General features: G+C 41.0%; 1 protein-coding gene across 1 annotated transcript in view; it reads right to left on the reverse strand.

Annotated features, from left to right (window-relative positions):
* The window catches only part of DNAH11 (dynein axonemal heavy chain 11), a 327,231-nt gene that overhangs the window by 108,067 nt on the left and 191,366 nt on the right, over positions 1-27,798 (reverse strand). The window contains exons 55-57 of the mRNA XM_074984643.1: positions 18,643-18,804; positions 9,897-10,130; positions 7,100-7,246 (exon numbers count right to left, since the gene is read on the reverse strand). Coding sequence (XP_074840744.1) covers positions 7,100-7,246; positions 9,897-10,130; positions 18,643-18,804 — 543 coding nt within the window. The remainder of the gene's footprint in view (positions 1-7,099; positions 7,247-9,896; positions 10,131-18,642; positions 18,805-27,798) is intronic.

Genomic DNA, 27,798 nt, shown 5'->3' on the forward strand with positions numbered 1-27,798 from the left:
TGACTGCAACAGCTACCGTGGAATCGCCCTCCTAAGCGTCACTGGTAAACTGTTCGCTCGCGTCATCCTTGGCAGACTCCAGAAGATTGCTGAGAGGGTGTACCCCGAATCGCAGTGCAGATTCCGTGCAGAGAGGTCTACCATCGACATAGTCTTCTCTCTAAGGCAGCAGGACTCATATTTTTTGAATCCCACCGGAGACATCTTGATGTTAATGGTACTTTGAGGTACTTAACAGGTACTAAACAGCAGATAAGGCTTAACAACAGTCTATTGCAGAGATAGGCAGGCCACGGACACGGTCGCTCTTCTGTCTCTCTCACTTTTTTTTTTAAACTATATACAAGTAACAGTCTTATACAGTCTTAAACTAATTCTGAAGGAACAGTTTTTACAATAAAGAACTAGCGATTATAAAGGAATAACTTTTTTTTTTTCAAATCTGTCAGGCGTTGGAGCCGAAGCAAGTCCGTTTGCAGCCACTGGCAGTTGAGAGGAACTGGCATGGACCAGATTGCACACGTGACCAAAAGTGTGTGAAGGACTGGCGCACATTGGCATATGCGCGAGCTGAAGAGACACGACCGGAAATCTCCAATCTATGGCGCCGGGGCGAGCCCAACACCTACTGTGGAGCACCCACGGGGACCACTCAAAGAAGAAGTTAAAGTACTGATAGGTGTCTTATTGAATTATGTTGTGAGGATGGGAACAACCACAACCAAGTGAAGCGCACAGGGAGCTGCAGACAGGGGACTTTGGGAAGCAGTTTGGGAAGGAGTTTGACAGAGGGAGGTCTATGATGGTTAGGAAGACCCATAACACCTGTGCCCGGCACTACTAGTGTCTCCTCCACCTGTGCCTGTAGCCGGACAGACTGCCTGACCATGGATGCCTCTACCCAGATCCTGGTATGGCTTTGCAGGGACTGTGGCTTGCAATTCCCACTTACTGATATCCAGGCTGGGGTGACCATCGAGTGTGAAAGGTGCCTGCTGGTGGAATCTCACAGGCAGCAGGTGGGAGAGCTACAGGAGGAGGTAGTTAGGTTGAGGAGTATCTGACTCCATGAGCAGTTCCTGGATAGTATTCATGTGGAGACAGCTGGAGGTAACTGTCCCAGTACCCAGGACGGCTGATAAACCACTGGTGGAGGAGATAGATAGATAGATCAGGGTGGACACTGGCAGCTTGTTACTTCTGGCAGTAGGCAGTGTTCCACCCCTGCTCAGAATCCTCCCACCGTGGTACTAGGAAACCATTATGCTGTACTTGATACAGGAGACAAAGACTCACCCCATACAGCAGAGGAGAATCCTCATACCCCCAAGGCTGGGAAGTCTGCTGCCACCACTGCGAGGAGCAAACATAGATTAGTGGTGGTCAGGGACTCTCTTCTGAGGAGGACGAAGGCACCCATCTGTCTCCCTGATATTTCATCTTGGGAGGTATGCCTGCCGTGGGCCCATATGTGAGACATTACGGAGGCATTGTCGAGGATTATGTGGCCCTCTGACTACTATCCCATGCTTCTCATCCATGTGGAAACTCATGATACTGCAAGGTATGACACTTAGCAGGTCAAGAGTAACTTCAGGGCTCTGGGGGCATGGGTGAGGGAGTGTGGGGTGCAGGAGGTATTCTCCTCAATCCTGCCTGTCAGTGGTAGGGGCCCAGGGAGAGACAGGTGCATCCTAGAGGTGAATGCCTGGCTTTGAAGATGGTGTCGCCAGGAAGGCTTTGGCTTCCTCAACCAAAGGATGCTATTCCAGGAAGGACTGCTACGTAGAGATGGCGCTCACCTTTCGAGGAGGGGAAAGACTGTATTGGGATACAGACTGGCTAACCTAGTGAGGACGGCTTTAAACTAGGTTCGATGGGGGCAGGGGAGCAAAGCCCACAGTTAAGTGGAGAACATGGAAACCTGGGAGATGGGTCAGAAATGGGAGGGAGCATGGGCAACAATGCCAGAGTAAAAAGTGGGTCAGGGCAAAACAGGGAGGCAAGATCAAATCAATATCTTAGATGCCTATATACAAATGGAAGAAGTATGGGTAATAAGCAGGAAGAACTGCAAGTGCTAATAAATAAATATAACTATGACATCGTCGGCAATCACGAAACTTGGTGGGATAATACATATGATTGGTATGTTGGTATTGAAGGGTACAGCCTGCTTAGGAAGGATAGACAGGGAAGAAAGGGGGGAGGTGTTGCCTTATATGTTAAAAATGTACACTTGGACTGAGGTGGAGATGGATGAGTTGAGAGTCTCTGGGTTAGACTAAGGGGTAAAAAACAAGGGTGATGTCCTGCTAGGAGTCTACTAGAGGCTGCCTACCCAGGTGGAAGAGGTGGATGAGGCTTTTTTTAAACAACTAACAAAATCATGCAGGGCCCTGGATTTGGTGGTGATGGGGGACTTCAACTATCCAGATATATGTTGGGAAACTAACGCAGCGGGGCACAGACTATCCAGTAAGTTCTTGGATTGTATTGGAGACAATTTTTCATTCCAAAAGGTTGAAAAATCTACCGGGGGAAGCTGCTCTAGATTTGATTTTAACAAATAGGGAGGAATTGGTAGAGAACTTGAAAGTGGAAGGCAGCTTGGGTGAAAGTGATCATGAAATCACAGAGTTCACAATTCTAAGGAAGGGCAGAAGAGAAAATAGCAAAATAGAGATAATGGATTTCAGGAGGGCAGATTTTGGTGAACTCAGAGAGCTGGTAGGTAAGGTCCCATGGGAAGCAAAACTGAGGGGAAAAACGGCTGAGGAGAGCTGGAAGTTTTTCAAAGGGACACTATTAAGGGCTCAAAAGCAAGCAATTCCTCTGCGTAGGAAAGATAGAAAATATGGCAAAAGACTGCCTTGGCTTAATGAGGAGATCTTGCATGATCTCAAAATAAAAAAGGAATCATATAAAAAATGGAAACAAGGACAAATTACAAAGGATGAATACAGGAAACAACACAAGAATGCAGGAGCAAAATTAGATAGGCTAAGGCACAAAATGAGCTCAAACTAACTACAAGCATAAAGGGTAACAAGAAGGTGTTTTATAAATACATTAGAAACAAGAGGAAGACCAGAGACATGGTAGGGCCACTGCTCAGTGAGGAGAGAGAAACAGTAACAGGGAACTTGGAAATGGCAGAGATGCTTAATGACTTCTTTGTTTCAGTCTTTACTGAGAAGTCTGATGAAGGAATGCCCAACATAGTGAATGTTCGTGGGAAAGGGGTAGGGTTAGAAGTTGGGAGGTTGTGGAATCTCCATCTCTGGAGATATTTAAGAACAGGTTAGATAGATGTCTATCAGGGATGATTTAGACAGTACTTGGTCCTGCCATTAGGGCAGGAGGCTGGACTCGATGCCTCTTGAGGTCCCTTCCAGTCCTAGTATTCTGTGATTCTATGATTCAATCTTTCAGTTGCAACAAAGAAGTAGCTATCATAGGACAGAGAGCGTTGATAGTTTTTCAACACCTATAAAGAAAAGAATCCACTATCCCAGAGATTCTTTAGAGAAATCACTGATGAAATGGAGATTGCTTGACCAAGGCGACTGTCTGATCACCTCATCACAGCAACAGTTTTTCCAGCAAATGGAAAAAAATAGAAGATGGGGAACGGACATCATCACTTGGCCCTCTCCCCATCTCAGCCTCTGGAAGACAAAGGCTGTTTGGTTCCAGGCTGGAAATGGAGTCCAGCTGTGAATAGGAGAATAGCATCTTGGTCATATTCTTTGTCAGGGTGAGAAAAATCTGTTTGATTCAACTCTTGCTTAGATGAAAAGTTTAGGATTAAGGTAACTATCACTGACCTTTGTGCCTACCATTTACAATAGTTTAAAATCTACATTTCTGTAGTTAATAAGCTTATTTCAATGTTTTATCCATACCAGTCAAATGGTCTATAGCAGTGTTTCTCAACACCCACCCCCTTTTTTAAATTAAGAAATCCCTTTTGAAAAAAATTATTACCACTCAGATATTTCTCACATATCCCTATGGGTACACATACGAGCAGTTGAGAAACATAGTCCTAAAAGTTATGAGCGTCTTGAAAGAAGTGCCATTCAACCTTTCCAGATCACTGTAACCTTTTCAGGAGTCAGATATGTTTTGCATACCACCACGTTACACCTCACTTAAACTACTTCCAAAAACATGCAAAAATATCGCAGAAGACTACTACTGAAAACTTGCTGACTTTCTGCCATCTTATCATCAAATATATGAATCGGAAAGAAATATTGTACTTACATTTCAGTGTAAGACATATGAAGCAGTAGTAGCAAGTCATTGTCTGAATGAACTTTTAGATTCTGGTTTTATTGGCTCTACTAGTGTTTTTTATGCAGCCTGTTGTAAAACTAGGCAAATATCTAGATGAGTTGATGTACCTGTGGTTGCGAAACACTGCTCTACAGTGATTGGAAAATCTGCTCAGGTTATAAATTCTCGTGCATGTCTACTTTCCTATGAAGAAGTGGCAAACTAGATAGGCTTCTGACCAATGAAAGATGGTACATTTATGAGATGTAAAGCCGGGGAGCTGGAGGGAATTGGCTTGAGCCTCTCTACAGATAGTTCATGAGAAACTGGGAGATTGAGCATGTAAAACAGTTAGGTGTATCCCAGCCTATGGATGTCTGTGTAAGAGCAGTGCCTTGAAGCTTGACATCAGCATGACAATAAAAGGAATACTTTAGACTGGTGGTTTTGGAGGGGCTCAGAGATTCCATAGGCCAGACAGCATATCAGGGACCTTTCATACCTCACCACTCTAAAAGGGTTTAAACTAAAATATTTAAAATAAGTATGATTAATTGCCTGCATTTTATATACATATTTATATATATATATATATATATATATACACACACACACACACACACACACACTTTTTATATATATATATATATATATATATATAATTTTACACACACACACACACATACAGATTGAATTCTTGGTTTCTGGTCACTGTTTATAAAAAATTACAGGTGAAAATTAATCTTCATAAATCATCTTCAGCTTTTTAAAATAGCTTCGAACTAGAATAACATATGAAACTTCTTCCCAATTAAAATATTTTAGAAGAGCAATAAGACAACAATATGTGGTTATGGTAATAGGCATGAGGCTGTGCCTGAAAAAATGACCTGGAATGTGATTTTCCCCTGAATTGTGTGAAGAACATTCTTAAATCTATTGGAAACATGAAGAACAGTTGCAATAAATCGACTAAGAGGTGGCTGAAAAAATGGGAAACTTTTCCTGAGCAATCCAATCCATACAAGTTTAATGACACTATTTTGATTTAATCTTTCTGGTAATTCTTTTAAATCCTGTATAGAATTTGATTTGCCAGGGCTAAAGTAATTAGCATATGTTGGAAAGATACAAAAAGGTCCTGATCCAGTTTCTATTTACGTCCATGAGAAAACAAAAGGCAACACCTTTAACAGGTTGAACGAGGTTCAAAATTTGCATTAAAATAATAAATCACACTTAATAGTAGCCCTTGTCTGGGATGAAGGGTAGGCATAAGAAAAAGATAGCTCCACAGACAGTATAGTATGGCCCTATGACACTGTCTTTCTCTCCACTCAGCAATTTGCAAAGTTTATTGTTACTTGAGTTACCCCTCCTACACCAAACCAGTTTAATGCTATTCCAAAACATTAATACTTCCAAGTAGGGAAGTAAGGGAAAATGTGTAAGACTTTCTGCTGGCTACTTTGAAGTTAACTTCAAAGTTAGCTCCTAGTGTAGATGCACATGTAGGGTGTGTGTAGATGCTCTGCTTCAAAGTTATTTTTTTGTAGTGTAGACACAGCCTCAGGAACTCTTCTCTCTGATGATGTTAGTGGAAACAACATACATCAGGTTTTCATCGCAAAATGCCAGCTTGCACCAGTCTGTTGGGTCACAGGGTAGCAAGGCTTAAATAGATCAAGAGCTACTATAGCATAAAGGTACAGTCACAGTGCAAAAATGGGAGGCTTCATTTAGAGGTTTAAATGTTTTCATTTAGGATCAAACCCTGAATTTGAGTCTAGTTTCTTTATCTTTCTAATAATAAAATTGCTGGCTAATGACGTCTGTTGAGCTGAATGGAGTGGAGCAGAGACAAAGGATGCAGATTTAGAACTGCTCACACATAGGGAGAGCATATTTCCCAAAGGGAAAAGAGAACGCTGTATGGGGCTAACCCAAGCACCCTCACTTCCGCACGGGCAGGTGGGGACAGCATGAGCTGCTCACCCAACAGCTCCCAACCCATATGACATGACTTGCTCACCTGACCTCCCCAGACTGAATAAGGCTGATGTTGATGCTCACTCAAGTCCTTCCAGCCCTGCACCCATCTCCTCCCTCTGCTCCACCCACCCCCATCCCCCAGTAAGAGGCTGGAGTTGGCATTGCTGCTTGCTCAAATTCTGACTTACCCCCATACAAGCACTGTCTCCTTAACCTGCACAGGGCAGGTATTGTTGCTCCCCTCTCCCGCCACCCCACTGCAATTTCCTTAATCAGTTGGCCACAGCAAACAGCACAAATGGCCACTTCTGCCAAAAAAGTCAGGATGGCTGGGATACAGCTTTAAAAAAGAGAGACTGCCGTGGCCTAAACAGGATGTAAGGTCACCCTACCTACCAACAGATTCACAGTAGAACTTAAGGATTCAAAAATTGGAAATTGATGGTGTAAGGCAATGGAATGGACTTTGATATTAAATGAGTTGTTCAATTCAACTAAAGTCACAAAGCCGTTAGAAATACTGCATACAGTTTTTGGAGAAGACTCTGTGACCATTATTGTATTACAAATATGTCTGATTCTTAAGATCTGCATCCATTTTATGCTTGAATAAGTGCAGTATTTATTGTTCTTTCATATTATTGAAAGAGCTAAAAGGTTGAGAAAATGCATAATGTAAAGAAAAATCAAATTATAATCATAGTCTGAAATGCTGTTACATGTGTAAGTGTAATAATTCTTTCTTCTTTTATGCTCCCTAGAGAGGAAGTTGTTCAAAAATATTCACCTACAAAGGCTTAGTTTATGTTAAATACAGACTGACCTTTTGCTCCTCTGAATCAGCAGTGGCTCTTTCCTGGCTCACTTTCTCAGTCTGAAGACCTATCTTAGTAATCAAAGCCTCAGCATCTTGATTTCTCAGTTGTAATTCTGCCTCCTGGCAAGCAAGTTTGGATTTTAGGTCTTCTACCTATAATGCAACAGAGAAGCAGTCATTAATCAGGCGCATTTCTTGAACGTGGACCTTTCTTGAAAGGAGATGAGTAACACTTGGTTGAACCTCTCTTGTCCAGCACACTTGCAACCTGACTGGTGTCAACAACAGAATTTTCCAGACGGGAGGTCAATATTTTCTAGCACATTACCAACACTTCCACTGCCTCATGGTAAATTACAGCTAAATAATAGCACAGAATACTCAGAGCTAGTACTGGTGGCATTAAACAAACTTTATGGGACCAGAGGAAACTTGAACACACATGATAAGTAGTCTTCCAGCTAACTACAATCATGCCAGAATATGGAATTTGACGGACAAGAGAGTTCCAGATTAGAGAGGTTCACTCTGTATTTGAATGTTGTTTCCATTCCTTATTTTTCTGTCTTCACTTGTTATGGTTTGTTTCCATATTACAGCCCCATTTCTGTAGCTCAAGGAGAAGTATGTTGCTTTCTAAATGACCTCACAAATTATACAAAGCAATCAAACCGCACCCAACAGAAGGTCAGCAACTCCTCTGATGTGCCCTGTCTGTGATCTGTTCAGTTTGAGAGTTCAGAGTTATTCTTGAAACCAGATGTCTAAGTAGCTCAGCAAGGTGCTGCAGGCCCTGGAATAGATGCAACTGTATAAACAGCAGCAACAGGACATGTTGGAAAATGCTCAGTAATCACTCTGGAGAGCATTTCATAGATCATTTTAATGGAGTTTCACCGAAGGGTTTACATAGAAACAAAACTCATGTTTTTCAACAAAGACTACCTGTTTGTTGAAAGAACACTTTATGGCCTGACATCCTAGTCACCAACATCAAAATATCCAACAACAGTATTTTTCCAAGCATAATGGAACTGCTTTTCTTTTTATATGCTCTCTTGCAGCCTGTTTTCCTTCTTTTTTTGGTTTCTCTTACTCATCAAAGCATCTTATCTAGTTGTTAGTCATGTTATGTTTCTATATCAAATCAGAACAGGTTCACTGCAACCTGATATGACAAGTGTCAAATCAGTCTTTAAATCTGGTGCCAAACTAGTGTCTTTAAACCTCAAAGCCAGAAGAATGTATGAGAGCTGTTCTATTTGTTTGCTGGAAAATGTTAAGGTACAATTCTGAAGCCCTGACAACCTATTACACAGCCTCTCCCACTTTTGGCTCTGCTAGAACCTGGGGAATCTCCCCACTTAACCCTTTTGTGGCATTGTTTTAGGAGGACCACATGGTTTCTTAATGCTGACTGTTAATACAACAATGAAAGGCATGTATGCAGGCTGTTTACTTTTTGCACATCCTTCAGTTTGGGCAATAGGAACAAAGTTTCCTTCCATGGTTCTCATGCACGAGCACAAGGTTGCAATGCTGTACAAACACGGCAACCAAGGGTATATCTACACTTACTGGGTCAAAGGGTCGATCTCCTGGAGTTTGATTTTGCATGTCTGGTAAAGACATGCAAGATCAATCTCTCTGGGGTCCGCAGTCGACACCCCTGTACTTCTGCTCTTGCGAGGAGTAAGGGAGGTCAACAAGGAAATGCTCCCATAGACCTCCCTCAGTGAGGACGGATCTTGCAGTCAACGGCAGATACATCTCGATTCTAGCTACATGCAAATGCTGTAGATAGAATTGTGTATCTGCAGTCAACTGCAAGGTCTAGTGTAGACTAAGCCTGAATGTTTAAATATTACATATAAGCGTATATCTACGCTACGCAACTTTCAGCGACAAGGCTGTGTTGACACATCCCTGTTGCTAAAAGTCAGCATGTGTGAGTGCTTTTGCCAATAAAATACTTCCACCCCCAATGAGCAGGTTTCACTTTAGTAAGAGTGCTCCTGCCAGCAAGGCTGCATTTGTATGTTCACTTCCCAAGGCAAAACTTTTCATTCATGGGAGGATAGGGTTTAAGCACCCACGAACAACAAAAATTTGTAAGCGTAGACACAGCCTAAATCTATAATCATAGAGACTTCTTCATTTTAACGAATAAACAAAAAGATTATGGCCAACCATGAGCATGTGCCTGAGGCTCAGTGGGGAAAAGTGGATCCAAAGAGCTTTTCCCCTCCTGGTATCCATGTACAGAGATGAGTCAGGGTTTGGTTTGCAGTATAGGCACTGCTACATTTAACTAGCATTAGTTTCCAAAAAAGAGATGGGAAAAAGTGATGGCGTGACTTCACCCCTTTAGCCCCACTTTCCCCATCAGCCAGACACCTCGCATAGACAGGACCACATCTGTACCTCCTCCCAGTGTGTCCCCACTGCTATGGTAATGTGTGCTCTGACTGAGCCTCTCAAAGTTGCTTCTGGGACCCTCCTTACCCCTGAGTAGGCTCTGACTTTGAGCCACATTCTAGCTCAAATATTAAGATAGTAACCAATTTCTATGACAGATATATACTGGTACCTGGAGTTTGAAATGCACTCCATAAAATAAAGTCCAGTTTCAAACACCTAGTCCAGCACTAAATCAGAAATGCGAGAACTCATCAGCCTGTTGAGAAGGTGAGAGATGTTTGAACAGATTAGAAATTTTGTCTAGGTTGCAAAAAAATGCACTCCTTAGAAGAGAGAGACAAGACATACAAGAGTATGTCTTTCCTCACACTTAATAATTTACCTGAGAAGCTGTTGTTTGTAACTTCTGAATGCCACTCAGCAGACGTTCCATGCGCTTGGACATCTCCCTGTATTTCTTCTCCACCAGGATCTTATAAAGTGAAATTTGCTCCAAGAAACTTTTTGGAGTGGTATAATTGTACCGCCTCTCATTCTGATAATATTTTGCACTTATCTCATTGACACTGGTGTGAGCATAGGCCATAAAATGGCAAATGGAATCCTGAACATGCAGCTGAAAACATCAAAGGAATAGAAACAAATGTAAATGCAAAGAAAAAGAAACATCTCAAAGATTAAACATAGTTATATACCTCAGAAGAGGTTACACAACTAAGGAGAGATCACCTGCAATAATAATTTTCAAACTCCTTTTCAAAAGCATAACATTATCAGTGCACTAAACAAAATATTCAAATAATCTGAGTCTCCCCAACTTTTTCAATATAGAATAATTCTCTCTCAATACTCAGAAAACTTTCATTGCCATAGCAATTGAGTGCTATGTACCATTTCACCATATATTTGAGACACCGTACTTTCTCGGTGAGTCCCCACTCCATTCCGTCCCTTCTTGCTAAGCGCCTGACCTCAGGCCACCCATTCTCCCTGAAGCCCTGCCCTGTGCTGCCTCTTTCCTCTCCACCCCATTCCTCCCACTCCCTCATACAGCCAGTAAAAAATGATGGTGCCATGACTCCTGGGCTCACCTGTTACAGTGTCCCCTCATTTGAGTTATCTTTTCAAAGCCAACAGAAGGCTAAAAATGCTGAGATCTATAATTAACCACCATTGTACCAATAAGTGTAGAGTGAACATTCTAGGAATTCTACATTTCACTTCTGGAAGTCTTGACAGAAAAATACTCTTCAGGTCAAGTAAGAAATGTGCATGATGGTCTTGCTCTGGTTTCAAAAATTTCTACAAAGGCCCACATATTTCATAAACCCCACTCTAGATGCCACCTGAAGGAAATAGGCAATACCATCACTGATTTCAAAACAAAAGGGTCAGGATCAATACAATGTCAATTGAAGGCAAAGGGAGTCTATTACTTCAGTGAGTATTGGGTCAGGCATTTAATCCATTACTTAGTGTATGCATATTGCACTCACTAATGGAACACTTGTGTCCTATAGTTTTCATTTGACAATCCTACTTTATGATCCTTTATCATGTGTAACCCCTTCCAGCATACTATATGACAAACAAAATGGGCAAAGGATAAATAAAGTTCTTGAAAGGGATTATATGTAGTCACATAGGCCGATGTCAAGCACAAAATATGGACAAAACTGAAACTCTGCCTTCATCTGTTTGGCTTGAGTTAAGTGTAGGTTGGGAGACAAGAAGGGACAGGACAAGGAAGGTGAATTTACACTAGGAACTAACCTTAAAGTTAGGCACTATATTGATGTAGCCAGCAGAGTCAACACACATTTTCCCTTACTTCGAAGTAGGGAGCCCAATTTCTAAGTTCTTATTCCATTCATGGAAATGGAGTAGTGCCCTACTTTGAAGTTAACTTCGAAGTAGGGTGTGTGTAGATGCTCTACTTTGAAGTTGCTTACTTCGAAGTAAGCAACTTCAAAGTTATTTTTGTAGTCTAGACGCAGCCGGAGTGTTTAATGTACAAGTCTCTGAATTATTTTCATTCAAAAATTTCCAGCAGATGAGATATGCTACCCTGGGATTTTGACCTGGAGCACTACACACTGGATAAACCTTGGAATGAAAATCTCATTTTGCATGAGAAAACTGTGCTTTAAAAAAACAGTTTAAGAACAATAGAGTCATTAGCACACATATGCCTATATGCATACACACACTACATACATATATTTTTTTCTGTAGATTCTGTAGAACCTTGAGCTTGGGAAAGTACTTTTTAAGTTATACTCTCCTCCTCACAAGCCCCATTGCTATCACATACAAAAATGAACTGGAAAATGCTGCTGCCAAGATTTATTTAGGTCCATCACTGAAAGAACTTCCATTCTGTCCTCTGTGACTTCTACCATACTTAACTTTATAATTTGTGGAGTCACATCTCCCTCATTTTAATGATTATTTATTGCATTCTGTACAAAACAAACTCAGTTCAATTAATCAAGGGGAGCCTAAAAATCAATTAATATGAATTAAATGAGCTACACCAACTCTTTAGGAAAGTCACACATAATTTACCAAAGCGTTGTCAATAATGCTTAGCGATCTTTTGGAAAATTGCTTGTGAGTGGTTGTTGATGCAGTTAAATGTTTCAAACTGACATCATTAATATTACAATCAGCTTGGTGTAGACAGACTTACAATTTTTCTTCAGTGAGAAGCCCCATTATATTTTGTGCATTTAAAAGCTAGTTTTAAAAAAGCAACAAAAAAAAGTACAGTTGCACCTGTGATCACAATAACAGAAATCAGAAGTAGGAACCAAATACACAATGATTGCATATATGGACAATTGAAATAAATTGCCTTTAAAATAAAGAAACAAGAGTCTCCACATCCTTTGTTGGAGCAAAGGTAACGTAACCCAGATAACATGAAAACAAAATACAGAAATCTGTTCATACAGCTAGGAAATGAACAAAAATATTTCATGCACGTTTGGTCACAAGCAAAAATCTGTTTCAGCCTTTTATATTTAAATGTCTATTATGCACACAAACACTGCCGTACAGATATCCATCCTCGCCAAGGGCAACCTTCTTACACAGTAACTGGCCCCTACCCAATCATGATGCTTATGAGAGGTCTCTACTCAGCAGTCCTGAAAAGCACTCTTTAACAACAGTTTCATTTGTAAATCAGCGAGGGAAGAAGTGGGTTCCGGTAGAGCTGCAAGTGGCCTGAGACAACTTGTCTCAATGGGGCAAAATAACTATTGTTATCAAGCTTAACAAAATGGCACAGCATGGGAGATATGCCGAGCCAGAGAGCAGCTGGCTGTAATTCACACTGTTTTTCAGAAAACTCTAATCGTTCCCGAACAGACCTCTTTGATGATTGGTCTTCCTTGCATTTTCAATTTGTCACTTTCTCTTATGATAAGGTCAGCAGTGACAGCACTTCCTGACATTAACAGCTGTGGCTTTTAAAAGGGTCATTGTGGAACTACTAATTGCAGTAATTTCATTAGCATAAATTATTTATTCTGCCATTCATTTATCTCTCTCTCTTTTTTAATACTACATTGCATTTTTCAGTATAAGCCCATTCAGAGATGTAGTCAAAGAAAATTATGAGAGATAGTTCGGTCTTCTTTCTGTAAAACTAGTTGACACTTTCTTCTATTTAAATGCTATCACTAGGAAATATAAAATAGCAACAAGCTAATAACCAAGAGTCTCCAGATCTGAATCAAGAATATTTAATATATTTAAAGAGGATTTCAGGGAGGAAATTTGTTTCTGATTCATAACAAAATGTAAAGGCAAAGTTTTTTTTTTTTTTTTTTTTTACTCCTGATGCATCAAAAAATCACTATTTTAGGTCTCGGCATACTGGCTTTTGTGCAAGCAAAAGCTCAGACAATCCTGTATCCGCTCTGGGTCACTACTGGAGTTAAGAAGACTTTTGTCTGAATAAGGAAGGCTCTTTATTGCTTTTCTCAGGATTTAAACCAGTCATTACCAGCTATTCTACCTTCTGACTGCATATCTCAGCTTTCGCCAAGCTCCGTTAGCTGAAAATGCACCAAGCAGCAGCAGAAATCATCAATAGTGCTGAATCTCTTGATTGTGTAATTCAAGCAGTTATCAAAGCTGAGGGAAGCTTTCCCATTGTTAGTACTGGAAGCCAGGAAGGGAATTTATTTCAAGCTGTGATCATGTCATATTATGCTGTATTTCACTGTATCTTATGCAAGACAGTACCTCAAGGGGTAGAACAACATATTTTCTTAAAGTGCACGCTTTAGTACCAAGCCTCTAGCACAATAGTGCAATGGAACACTGTAGAACTTCAAAGGAGTGGGGAAGTTTTGTTTGTGGGAAGATTATTTGTGAGTTCCCTTATTTTATGTTTCCAGTTGATATATGAAAATACAGTTGTTTGTGGGACATATGTAGTTAGACAGATAGTACCAACACCTCAGAGAACATACTTTATAAGCATTATTTCAACCCATAAGTTTTATAATGGAGTGTTAACCCTTTACAAACAATAGCAGTTAAATTTCAGCATCTCTACATGGGGCTCTTTGTTTTTGCCAAGCTACATGTTCATGGTTTGTCAGCTTGAGTTTCTCTTTTAAAATGTTTGAAAAACCCAGTAGAACCAACTTGACTTCTATTCTAAGTGACATTCTCCATCTCCTACTAGTCTCTCTGAACTTTAAGCTCCTTTTCTTTTCCTCACTGCCTGACACCACCACCAGCAACTTTCCGACAGCTGGAGAGAATGAGGATGAGTTGCACTTGGTTGTACTGAATGTTTTATTTGTGTAGGCCCAGCTGATTTTCATATGTTTTATTTTGTATCTCTTCTAGCTATTTCTAGCCCTTGCTCGGGAAGCAAGAAGAAAAAAAATCTGAATGCAGGTCTGGTGAAATGCTGCTGCTAGGATCAGTGAAATATTTTAGTTTTTTAAACACTATTCAAAAATAAAGCAAAGAGGAGTTCAGTGAAAATTGATGTGGGTTTTGCAGAAAAGACATTGTAAGCCCTCTGTTAGTCTGAAGGAAGTTATTTGATTACACTTTCAGTCTCATTGAACATGGTGATATGCAATAACCATTGTCTAGCTGCATCCAGTAATTCCCGTAACAGATAAGTATGAAGCTTTGGGCTATTGCCATGCATTTCTTCTCCTAGCCCCATTTCCAAAATGCACTGGGAAACTTTTTAAACAACAGGTGTGAAATCCAGGCTCAATTTGCCTTTGATTTCAAACCCCCATGGGTTTCAATGGACTTCTAGCTAGAGATGGAGAGAAAGCTTGTTTATTCTCTTCCCATGTAGATATGCTCCCTAAATGCTGAACCATAAACCAACCACAAAATCCAGTCACTCTCCACTGGCCTGAATTTCTTCTGTTTTGCAAAATAAAGCAAGCAGTCCTGTGTCATCTGAAAGACTAACAATTTTATATATTAGGTCATGAGCTTTTGTGAGAAAGACCCACTTCAGATTTCCGGTTTGTTTCATCACAAGAAAGCTGACCTTAAACCCAGAAGTTTATCTTCAAAGGGGTCGCTCAGCTGTACAGTTTTATCTGTAGTGATTTTTTTTTCCCTTTTAAAGCTGTCTCAAACTCAAATCTCTTGTAGTTACTTTAGTTTTCTTCAAACATGGGTTTGGGACAATTAAAAGTGGAGTATAGCTTCCACCAATAACAGGTACTTAACTGTGGAGCTGACATTCATCTTTTCACGTGACTGTATGGTAAGATCATAATGCGTGATACAGACTGGGAACAGATGAGCTGTGCCTAACATGCCCCCTCTTATGAGGGCTGTTAAAAGGATATCTAAATATCTAAAAGGGAGCAAATTGAACTATCCATGAAACACAGCAGTGCAATAAATAAAAAAATAAAAACCCACCCACATAAAGTCTTTCAGCTGAGAGCGGCAACCAGATACCAGCTAAGATCCTCTCTTCCTCAGCGTGGTCCACTCCCACCCTGCTTCCTTAACACACCTTTCCTCTTCTCCTGGCCTCTTGTTCCTCTTCCCCCTTTGATCATTCCTCCTTCCCAGCACTTTCCACTTCTTCTCTCCCACTTTGCTGACTCATTTCTGCTTCTCTTCCATCTTATTTGGTTTTGTTTTCCTACGTCCCCTTCTTCCCCCACCCCACCCAAATAAAACTATTATAGCTGCTCGGTCCTCTTCTGTTCCAGGTCTGTCCTAGTTCTTTCACCCCCCACTGCTCTTTTTACATTTTGTTTCACTGTGATAGTTTTCTCTTTGGCTTCACATACCCATAGACATTATCTGGACTGCATTGGCCTTCAAATGCTACTCTGTAAACAGACAGTGTTCCTGAGACAGCGGAGTTCTAAAAAATATCTGATATTGATGATAAAACATCAAATTATTTTGTCTATTTGGTCAAGAACCATTTAGCTCTTTATTAGGCTGAACAGGAAAAATTTGTCTTGGGAGCAGTTACGTGTTCATTTGTGCTTGTGTACAGAAGAGAATCACATATGCTCACATATATTTCCTTTTGATAATAAATTATTTCTAGATGTCCAAAGCAGATGACTTAACACCATATAAAAATGTTACTCTGAACAAAGGGTCACTTAACATTAAACACCTAAGCTGTGATGGCATATTGTATTCCTAACTGAGTGGATTAATATTTATTAAGGAAGTGATCAGATCTGTATTCATTCAAATCAAAATAAATGTGTTTAACCTTCAGACAAAAGAATGTGCCCCAAAACTGTATTTTCTCTTCTGCACATTTCCTTCCTTTGTCCTTTAAAAAAACAAAACAAAACAAAAAAACAAACAGGAATGTATAAGTCGATAAAACAGGAAAAAAACTGGTCAGGTGCTCTAACACTTAAATCTTTTAAAATATCTTCAATGGCCAGGTTGGGCCGTTTATATCAAAAACGGTTTCTGTCTCTTTCAGAATCCTATAGGAGGCATCAGTATACCACTGCAGAGCTGGCTACAGAAAACACTGATGTGAGACACTAAGAAGTGAAGCAAGTCTCTCTACAGCCAGTAGATGTCATTGGTCACTCTTCATATCACAGTTTGCCTGGTACTGAGCTCTGTCAATGGCACAAGAGGTAAAAGACACAAAATAGCCCTGCTACCAAGATGCAAAGATCACCAAAGTGGCCCCTTTGTTTCCTCTTTATTCTTTAATAGTTCTGTATTTTTTTAGTTTAGTTGCATCAGCCTCCTTGATGCTAAAGGTTTATTCCCTAGGCAGGCTGACTAATAAGTAAAAGTTTTACCACAGAAATCAGATGTTTACCAATGTAATAGAAAATATATTAATCCAAGCACAAAATTTGTCATCTCTTTTCCCAAAGTTCCAGTCTTTATGGCATCAAGTTCTGCAAGTTCTTTTGTAAGAGATATCTTATCTGTTGCCACTGCCAGACCATTAGTTCTAGCTTTTGTCTGCCCCACAGCATTCAGTTGCCTGGAAACTCTCCCTATGGGGTTCTCCTTAATGCCAGGGGATAGTTGACGTGAGATGCTAGGCTCTTCATCTGCTCTCTTGAAATCCTGCACTTCAGAGCTCTACAAATCCCTTATATCACTAGAGACATGCAGGAACAACAGAAGTGCAATCCCCTGAAAATCAGAGTTGCTACACCTCGACTGCTACTGAAGCAACTAAAAACATTTCACTACATCTTTCTTGCTTACAAATGAAACTGCGTGGCACCACCCTGTCTGCATTAGTTTCCCACACACATTAGATTCTAACTTTTAAAAATAGCCACAAGTAGGGGAGCGAGGGAATAATATACCAGCTTTTAATGTGTGGGGGAGATCACAATTCAACTTGGCCAACAGCTCACTAGTGAAGTCATCTATGTCACAAAACTACTGCAAGCACTGGTATCATACCCTTGGGCAGTGCAACACCAGAACAGTAAAGCATTTATTAAAGTCAGGCTGCAGTCATGCATGTATATAGAAGCTCACACACCAGCATCTGCTGAGAGTCCCTCACATTCAGAGCCACCAACCTAACTTATGCAATTCAGCAAAACAGAACTTGCACTTTGCAAAGGGGGAGGATCCCCAGTCTTTCCAAAATCGTGAGATGCAGAAGTCACAGAGAATACTTTCAGAGATGTTGAAAGAGGTTAAACATATTTTTTTTTGGTTTAACGTGAAATACATCAGGGCAAATATCAGGGACTGGGTTATCTTTGCCTTCATATCAGTTGCCACCATCAGGATCGGTAATGATGCCAGCTGCTCAATCAGTTATACACCCTCACATCTCATCAGGCTGAAAGAGGGGCAGGAACACAACAACCCTGAGAGGAGGAGGCCAGTTTCCTTAAGTCTTTCAATGAGTAGCTCTCTCCTTTCTCCATACTGCTTGCAAGAAAATATGGGGAAAAAACAAACAATTGGAAAAATATTGCCAAGCTATTTAAAAGCTTCACAGTCCACCTCAGGAACTGTGCTTTGGCATTTTTCCCATTGAAAGCTGAAAAAGAAACACTGGCATATGATTGGTGGCTGGGGAGGACGCGAGACAAGTTTCAGACTCTAGTTTCAGGGGAGGAAATAACTCACTCTCCAGATTTTAAACTGCTGCATTGTGCATGTCACTTCTGGGGGAGACTTCTACAGGTCCAGCACCTCACTGGATGGAAAATGTGTAGCCCTGCTAAGATAACAATCAGCGTTGTAGAAGCCAGTGTCCTGTCCCTCCCTATTACTGTGCCAGTGAATTCCTCTCATTATAGCGACAGGGTTAAATATGCCCCATGGCCTGGGGCAATCTCATGCCGGTGAGATCTCCAAAAGCCTGACATCCAGGGAAATTTCGGGGAAGATAAGCCATGCACTCCTAGCACTGTTCCCATCCCCAACACTGGACAGCTCTTTAAATTCTGCCAGGGGGACCAGCGGCGACACGCTGTAGAAATGTAGTCAGTCGCTAGGGCATGCTTTATAACCTTAAAGGACAACGAATATGCAAAAGGAATAAAAAGGGTATTGTTTTTTTCAAGCTTACTCAATTATTGATATTTCAGGGATCTGTACTGCTTTCTCGTCTGAGTGACGAGCTTGAAATTCTGTACCTCAATCACCTCCATCCCCTCAATGAACCTCCTGCTGACGGAGTGCAGGGCCTCCTGCGGCCACTCATGAAACCAGTCAATAGTTGTGCAGTTAACGATGGCTGGGAACTTCCGCACTCTCACTCTCAGCGTGGAACCAACTGGAGAGAAACACAAAATGATCTGCGGAGATGAGGAGGAAAAAGAGAGTAAAGAATTACATGGCAAGTTGAGGCGATTAAAGAAAGGAATGTAGTGAACCATGGCAATGAGCCATTGCAAGTGGGTTCACAGCTGAAATTCCAATCAGCCTAGCAGCTAATGAACTTACGCAAACTAGAATTTTACCTGATGCAAATAAGTTTTAGTTTCTGTATAGTATATTATACAAATAGCGCCCTCTTTCCTCCTGAAGCTGGTATCAGTTACTTAACTTGATGTATATTAAAATCAGAAGCATGACCATAAAATCTTGTCAACACAGACATCAGATAGCCATTCTTAACACTAATACTAATCTAATTCTAGCCACTTGGACACTAATCTAATCTAATCCTGTTTAAATTATCTCAAAAAGACATCTTAGAAAGCAGCTCATAGTTTGTAAACACATTTCCAAGGATTAGTCTTTTTGGAAAGCAGGATACAGCTTCCAAATCAGGGCTAAAATAGCTAAGTAAATAAAATTAATAGTAGGTGATTAATACTGATTTGTTGTTGATATCAGTGAGTTGGAAAAGCTATTTCAGAGGAGCTGGTTGTGGGGATAGTTGCTGTATTTACCATATTTGTAGGAACTTAAAGTTTATTTAAGACATATCACTGAATGCCAAGCACTAGACCATCAAAAGTGAGAGGGACTTTTTTTTGCCTGTTTCTGCCCTATTAGGATGAACTGCATTGTTCCTCTTAATTAAGAACACTTCAAATAATGTGGTACAACAGCCATTTGAGTAAATATCTATTAATTCCCTTGGAAAAATACCTAAATAGTACTTTCATTAGAAAGTATAAAATCTCAAGAATTGATTATAAATCATTCTTAATAAGAGGAGAAGTCAGGACAGAGCCTGGTGGAGCCCTCTGGGTATCTGATAGGTTTTATTCTGCCTCCTTAGTCATCTGTCACTGGTGAAATTGTTCTCCATAACCTCTGATAGGACAAGAAGAAATGAACTTACATTGCAGCAACGGAGGTTTAGGTTGGACATTAGGGGAAACTTACCAAATGTCGGGATGGCTAAGCACAGGAATACATTGCCTAGGGAGACCGTGGAATCTCCATCACAGGGGATTTTTAAGAACAGGTTAGACAAACACCTTTAAAGGATGATCTAGATAGTGCTTGGTCCTGAGATCCCTTCCAATTCTACTATTCTACGATTTTATAAGGAACACAATTTCAGTAATCCTTTTGGAGACCATTATGGAGATTGGGGAAGTGGAGGAGAGTGAAAGACCAGCAGTGAAGGAGGAGAAGAAAGTGATGGGAGAGGAGGAAAAAGGTGAGATGAAGTAAAGATACTCGACAACTGTCCACATGAAAAGCGCCTGCTGAGTGAGTAAGATAGTAAGTGGAGCTGTTACTGGAAAAATATCCTACCAAGAAAAACGGAAATCCAGGCTCCAAATACTGGTGTCAGTTTTGTATTGCACATGTCACCATTTTTAAATTCCATTTACCATTTTTTACTCCTAACTAACTGGGGCTCAAATGTAGCAAGTCTATTTCCATCATGCTTGTCACAATGCTTCTTTTTGCTATGATCTCGTGTTTATTTCTCTGTGTGGCACAAGGGAAGGGACAAGTATTTCATGTTATAATACAGATTTGATTTGTTGTAGTCACTGTTTTTGCCCAGTTGATCTACTTTATGTACAGACAGAGGGAACAGCCCTTTCATATCTACCTCAAATTCCTCTACCCATAACTCACTTGTAACATTTATCCTGGATAGCACTTGAGAATGTGTCTGCAATAATAAGCTTTGAACCAGAGTTGTGTGAACAAAAATAGGAGAAGAGATTCTGTCAGAGAATTGAAGTAATATGGATGATTATTTGAACTTTTTAATGCCTCATCTCCCCCATCTTCAGGGATTTTCAGGTAGCTTCTCCCTGAGAACCAGCCCTCCTTCTCTTCTGATGATGCTCAGTTCAATTGTATTAATTGCAGTTCTGGTGGTTCAAGTCCATGCTGCCTTTATTCTGTTGCCAGTGTGTGTCCTCACTAGAGCACTTCCAAAGACTTAAGAGGGGACGTGCGTGAAGCAGAGAGCCTGAGCTCTCCAGCTCCTAGTTCCTGACTAGGCTGTGTCAGGGATCCTAGCTCTCCATTCCCTGCTGACAGCCTGGCTGCAATGAGGCTCACTACTTCCTGCATGGAGCCTCCAGGAGCAGCAGACACTCAGTCTACTTAATTACACCAACATAAGTGCTATGCCTCTCATGGAAGCGTAGTTATGTCTGTGTAGTAGCAGACTTAGGACCAGTTTATACTATGAGTAAATGCGTTTACATTGCCGAGTCCCTCCCAAGGACCTAAAGAGCTTTTAAAAAGTCAACCTCTGTATTCCACCTAACAAGTGGGAGGAAAGCCTGAGGTGACGTTCACATCTGGAATGAAAGGCACTATAAACACTGCAATTTGTAATTTGGAGTTATTGGCCTGCGAGTGGTGATCCAGAGTGCTCTGTTCTGAACACTCTGGAGAGCACTTTGAGCTCCAGTGCTCTTCAGCCAAGTGAGCAGAGAAAGCCCTGGAGCGGTGTGGAGAGCTCACTAGAACTGCTGAGCATGCATTACCAGGGTCACAAACACCGCCAGCTTGGAGCATTCAAGAAACTGTTGATCTGATTGGTGGGGAGCAGTTGGGAGAGAAGGGTAGCCTCTTTGCAGGCAGAATTCTGAACCAGCAAAAGAAACACTGATGCTTATGCCAAAATTGCACAGGGCATGGTAGACCAGGGACACACAGCAATGCCATGTGAAAATACAGGAGTTTAGACAAGCACACCACAGGACAAGACTGGATCTGAGCCACAGACATGGGAGGCTGATGACATGCACCCAAAATCAGCCACACCAATGTTTACATCCCATCAGGCGTAGCCACGAGGCATAGATCAGAATTCCAATCTGCTGCAGGGACACAGTGTTCCTTGTAAACTGAGTGCTCGGTTGGCCACCCAGGAGAGATTCAGGTGCCTCCCTGAAGATTAGCAGAGTGTTAACCGCTGCCCACATCCAGCAGCATGTGTTTCTACTGGTGGCACACATTTGCACATACCTCAGTACCCATAACACAACTTAATCCAGACACAACTGAAACAAATTAGGGGGAACATTGGACACAGCCCCTAGCAGTGAGGCTGTACTCTATCGCCCACAGCCTCTTAGTGAGGACACGCATAGTGGCATTTGTTAAATCAAATTCTCAGAGTCAAATTAGATAAAATCAACCTAATTTTGTAGTGCAAACATGCCCTTACATTGTCAGGAGCAAGTCAATAGTGTATACACTGACTACAAGGTACTTTATTTGTTATGTATTGCAGCACCTTGAAAACAAATCTTGACACCCCTGGACTGATTTCTGTTAAGTTTCTCTTAACATATAAACTGTGGATTTATTGAATTAAATACACATCCCACCTGCTTTCCAAGCCCCCCACACAGAACTTTCTGAGATTTTAAAATTCACATTCTAGTAACGTATTCTTGCATTTGCTCTCATATAGCCAACAAACTGCCACCAGTGTTCATTTTGATGGCCGGTAGGCAAGGGTCCCAGAATTCAAAAGTACTTCAGAGCTAATTTCTACAGCAGGGGTCAGCAACCCCCAGCATGGGTGCCAAGAGTGGCACATGAGCAGATTTCATTGGCATGTGAGGCAGGGGCTCAGCCCTGCCCCACCTCCTCCATGCATCTGGGAACTTGCTCAAAGCCATGCTGCCTGTGGATTAACAAAAGACCAGTTAATGTTACCAACCACCACCTAAATGGTAAAGCTCTACATCTTAATTTACTTATTAAAGAAGCTGGTGGTATGCTGAAATAGTATGGTATATCTTGAAATAGCTGCCATCATCTAAGAAATGTGCCTGTTGTCTCAAAACAGTTTTCAAGATAACAGGTGTGCTATTTCAGCATCCCTGTGCTCCTCACCACACTGAAATAGTGCTTTATTTCGGTGTATGGCACCATTTAGATAGTAGGACATGCTGAAATAGGCTATTTCAAAATCAGCTATGCAATTTGCATAGTGCAAGTTGCGTAGCTTATTTTGCGGTTACAGTGCTGTGTAGACGTAGCCTTAGTGACTTTAAAAGTATCACTGTCACTGAGACCATACATAGAGGTCAAAAGGTCAACTTTCATCACTCCACTCTGCAAAGGTTGCTGATGCTTGGTCTACAGCAAGTGACAACCATAATGAACGAGACAGGAGGTGGAAAAAGTGAGGAATTAACAGTCATGGAGGAGAGGAGAGGAATGGGTTGAAGTAACAGCACTCTTAACCAAAATTGCTCTGAGTTATACCATCATACACAAGACCAATGTTAGTCCCACACCTTAATAGTAGAGTTGTTTTGAAGCTCCAAAGAGAATAACTTTGTTATTCTAATTCTTCTATTTTGCTTTTTACTCTTGTCTTCCATGGTAATTTTTAGAAAATTGACAGCAAAGCCCTCAGTTAAAGAACAGGTTAGGGACTATTTAGAAAAGCTGGATGTGCATAAGTCCATTAGGCCAGATCTAATGCATCTGAGAAAGCTGAGAGACTTGGCTGATCTGACAGCAGAGCCATTGGCCACTATCTATGAAAACTCATGGTCAAAGCAGGAGGTCCCAGATGAGTGAACAAAGGCAAATGTACTGCCTATCTTTAAAAAAGGGGAGAAAGAGAATTCAGGGAACAACAGACCAGTTAGCGTCACATCACTTCCTAGCAAAATCATGGAGTAGGTCCTCAAGGAATCCATTTGGAAACACTTGAAGGATAGGAAGATGATAAGGAACAGTCATCATGGATTCACCAAGATGCCTAACTATCCTAATTGCCTTCTGTGATGAGATAACTGGCTCTGTAGCTACGGGGTAAAACAGCGGACATGATACACCCTGACTTTAGCAAAGTGTTGAATAGGGTCTTCCACAGTAATCTTGTCAGCAAGTTAAAGACATACACATTGGATGAATGGCCTACAAGGTAGATAGAAAGCTGTCTAGATCATCAGGGTCAATGCGCAGAGATCAAAGGCTCGATGTCTACTTGACAGTTGGCATCAAGAGGTTCATCCCAGGGATCAGTCCTGGGTCTAATTTTTTTTTTTTTTAAATAACTTCATGACTTGGATGATGGTCTTGACTGTACTCTCAGCAAATCTGCAGATGACACTAAGCTGGTGGGGGAAGGTAGATAGTCTGAAGGGTAGAGATAAAGTCCAACATGCCTAGACAAATTGGAGGATTGTTCCAGAAGAAATCTGATAAGATTCAATAAGGACAAGTGCAGAGTCCTGCAGTTAGGATGGAAAAATCCAATACACTGTTAAAGGCTGGAGACTGACTGGCTAAGCAGCAGTTCTGTAGAAAAGGACATGTGGATTACAGTAGATGAGAAGCTGGATATGAGTCAACAGTGAGTCCTTGTTGCCAAGAAACCTAATGCCATATTGGAACACATTAGTAGGACCACTGCCAGCAGATCGAGGGAAATGATTACACTACTCTATTCAGCACTAGTGTGGTCACATCTGGGCTGCCTCTTGACTCAGTCTGGCTGCTGGCAGCATGATGCAAATGAGGGTTCACAAAATTGCAAAAGACTACTCATTTGAATATCGACACAGCTCATTTGCATATTCACAGCCTGAAACAAGCAGTGTAGATGTGGTTCTGCCGGCAAAAGCCCCTCTGTCACCAGCCCCTTATCCCTGATTTTTTTTTCAGGGCAAAGGGTCTGGCAACAGAGGGAGCTTTTGATGGCAGAACCACATCTACACTGCTTGTTTTCTGCCACGAATGTGCACATTTAGTGAACCCTCACTTAGAGTGTTACATCCAGTTTTGGACCCACCACTGCAGAAAAATGTGGACAAATTGGAGAAAGTCCAGTGGAGGACAACAAAAATTATTAGGGGCCTGGGACACATGATTTATGGGAGAGGCTGAGGGAACTGTACTTATTTAGTCTGCAGACAAGAATGAGAGAAACAATGAGAAGTCCCGTGGCACCTAATAGACTAATAGATCTTTTAAAGCATAAGCTTTCATGATGAAGTTGGTCTTTGCCCACAAAAGCTTGTACTCCAAAAAGTCTATTAGTCTATATGGTGCCACAGGACGTCCTGTTGTTTTTGTGGATATAGACAAACATGGCTATCCCTCTGAGAACGAGAGATGATTTGATACCAGCCTTCAATTAATGGAAGGATGGTTCCAAAGAGGAGGGAGCAAGGCTATTCTCAGTCGTGACACATGACCAAACAAGAAGCAATGGGCTCAAGTTGCATTGGGTGAGGTCTAGGTTGGATACTAGGAAAAACTGTTTCATGAGGAGAGTGCTGAGGAAGGGAAGGTGATGGAATTTCCAGTCCAGAGGGTTTTAAGGCCAGGCTTGACAAAAGCCTGGCTAGAATAATTTAGTTGGGGTTGATCTTGCTTTAAGCAGTAGGTTGGACCTAATGTTTCTTCCAAACCTGATAGTCTATGATGAGTCATTGCATGGTGTCAGTCTTTCCACAGCTTTCATAGATTTGTTTCTTTTTTTCTTTCTATAAGCCTTCTTTGTCTATGCTTCAACTAATTGGTCCTTTAACACTGTGGTTCAAGCAGGTATTGTTGAATTTGGAGTGTAAATGAACAAATAAAAAATTTTCAGTACTGGAACCAACTGCAAAAAAAAATCAGGAAAAAGTCCTGTTTGATCTGAACTGGAACAATTTTTGAAAATACTTTTCATGTATTGAAAAACTAGGAAAAAGAGGTTATTTTTTAATCAGCCCAAACATTTTGAATCAACCCAATCACATTTTTTATTCACTTTAACCATTTTTACCTGTGTGTATGTGTGTGTGTGTGCATGCGTGCACGTGTGTGTAATAATTTAAATTGGCTGTATTTAAAATTAAAATGCCATTTTAAATCAAACTGAGAACAAAATATTTTGACTTTCAATTTTTTTTCCAGTCAAAACAATTCAAACAAAGTAGATAAATAAAATGAAAAGTTTCAGAACAAGAAAATACACATTTTGGTGTTCTCGCAAAAAAAAAGCCAAGTTCCATCTGGAATCTAGGTTTTTCTGCAAGACCCAACTAGGGTACAAGATAAGCAATGAACAAAAAGGAAACCGGGCTTAACTTAATTTTAGCAAAATGCTGAATAGTAAAGACATGTTCTTACCTTCATTAAGTTTGAATTTCAGGAATTGATTGGAATTCTTAATGTACTGACTTTTATATCTTATTAGTCTGTGTTTACACTGCAAATCTGGGGAAAGGAGGTAGGGAGGAGAACAGAAAGAGAAGGGTCACCCAGCAATGACTGTAAGTACATACTGATTATCTCTCGGTGTGTTAACTCAGGAATTTTATGTCTCCTAGAGCACAACATCTCAACTTCATAGTATTTGCAATGTGAATAGATACCCCCTATTGTCTCCAGAAATGGTAATTTGCACAGTGGGAGACTGCAAAATGGTGGCAAGGTAAGAGGCATTTCGAAAGCAGGTTTTTAAAAAAAGGCTTTTAAAAATAATGAAATCATAGGAGCAATCAGAGGGGGTACAAAGAGAAGAGAGAAGAAAAAGCGAGAAGGCTGCATGTAAGTATTTTTTTTTTTCCTTTCTTTAAAAAAAATTCCCTGTGAATTTGATGTTAACAAGACAGAGAAACTATCAACACTAACTAGAGCTAGTGTGGGAAGGTACTCTCCCCACTAGTTCAGACGCACTTCAACACTGAGGATCAAAAGCAGCAGAGAATGCAATTCACACCAAACCCATCTGATGCCTCACAGATCCAATAACCAAATGACCCACATTCCCAGGTTAAAGAAGAATCACTGGTGGAGGACAGAAGTGATGGCTGCAGAAGAGGAAGACAGAAGAAACAAAGCAGCAGCAGGGAAAACGTGGGTATGAACAGAGGTGAAAATTGGCTAGAGATCGGCTTAACCTGGGCAGTTGTATCCATTTCTAAGTATTTGTTTACTGTTATACAAATGGGTATCTGTGTTATCTGTATAGATGAGATGTACAATTCAGGTGTATGTGACCTCAGAGCAATAAGCAGCCCACTGGCCAGACTCGGTTTGCTAGGATCAGCTCCTGGCAGGCTTTATTTAGCTGCATGTCCCCAAGTACAGCCACTCTCAGCTCCTGTTGGCTGCGGATTTCTGTTCCCATTCAATGAGAGCTGAGGGAAGTGCCAAGGACTGGGACCCTGCTTCCCGCAGCTCCCATCGACCAGGAACTGCAATCTGAGACCATCAAGAGGTGAGAGCAGCTGTAACTAAAAATAGATGACCAGATTTCCAGGCCACTTATTACCCACTCCACCTTAAAGTCTTTAAAGATTTCTTGGCACTTTTCACAAGAGCACAGTGGCTGGCTTCTGCTTTCCAGTTTCCAACATGGCTAACTATGTTCTGGTTTCCCTAACACAGGATACAGCTTTCTTCTTCACTGCCTGCCCTAAATTGCTTTTTAGTGTTGCTGTGTTAAACAGTTCCAATGTTTTATCTACAGTACAACTGCCTTATGATAGGAGGTGAAGAGGAATTTAAAATTAAATGTTAATCACTAGTGCAAACACAATTAACACCAGCGCACCTAACCAGTGTCTAGGCCTTAATGTTGATAAGGCCTGTATATAAAAGACACTCGCATATAAAGTTGCAACCTAGTCCAACAATCTTCACTCAGATAAAACTCCCAATAACTTCAAGACTGATTTAGGAACAATTTAAACCCATAGTTTGTAACTCGTTTGAAGTTATTTTGGGATCCTTTTGTATGAAAGCTACTATATAAACGTAAGCTCACTGTCCAAGGCATTACCTACACATAAGTTTGCATCTTTACATGCAGCACCCAGGATTCTGAACCAACTCTGTAGCATATTCTAATAATCCAATTTCCCATCACCAGTTACTGATTTCACAGAGTT

This window comes from Carettochelys insculpta, chromosome 2 (genome assembly GCF_033958435.1).
Source record: "Carettochelys insculpta isolate YL-2023 chromosome 2, ASM3395843v1, whole genome shotgun sequence".
Lineage (NCBI taxonomy): Eukaryota > Metazoa > Chordata > Testudines > Carettochelyidae > Carettochelys > Carettochelys insculpta.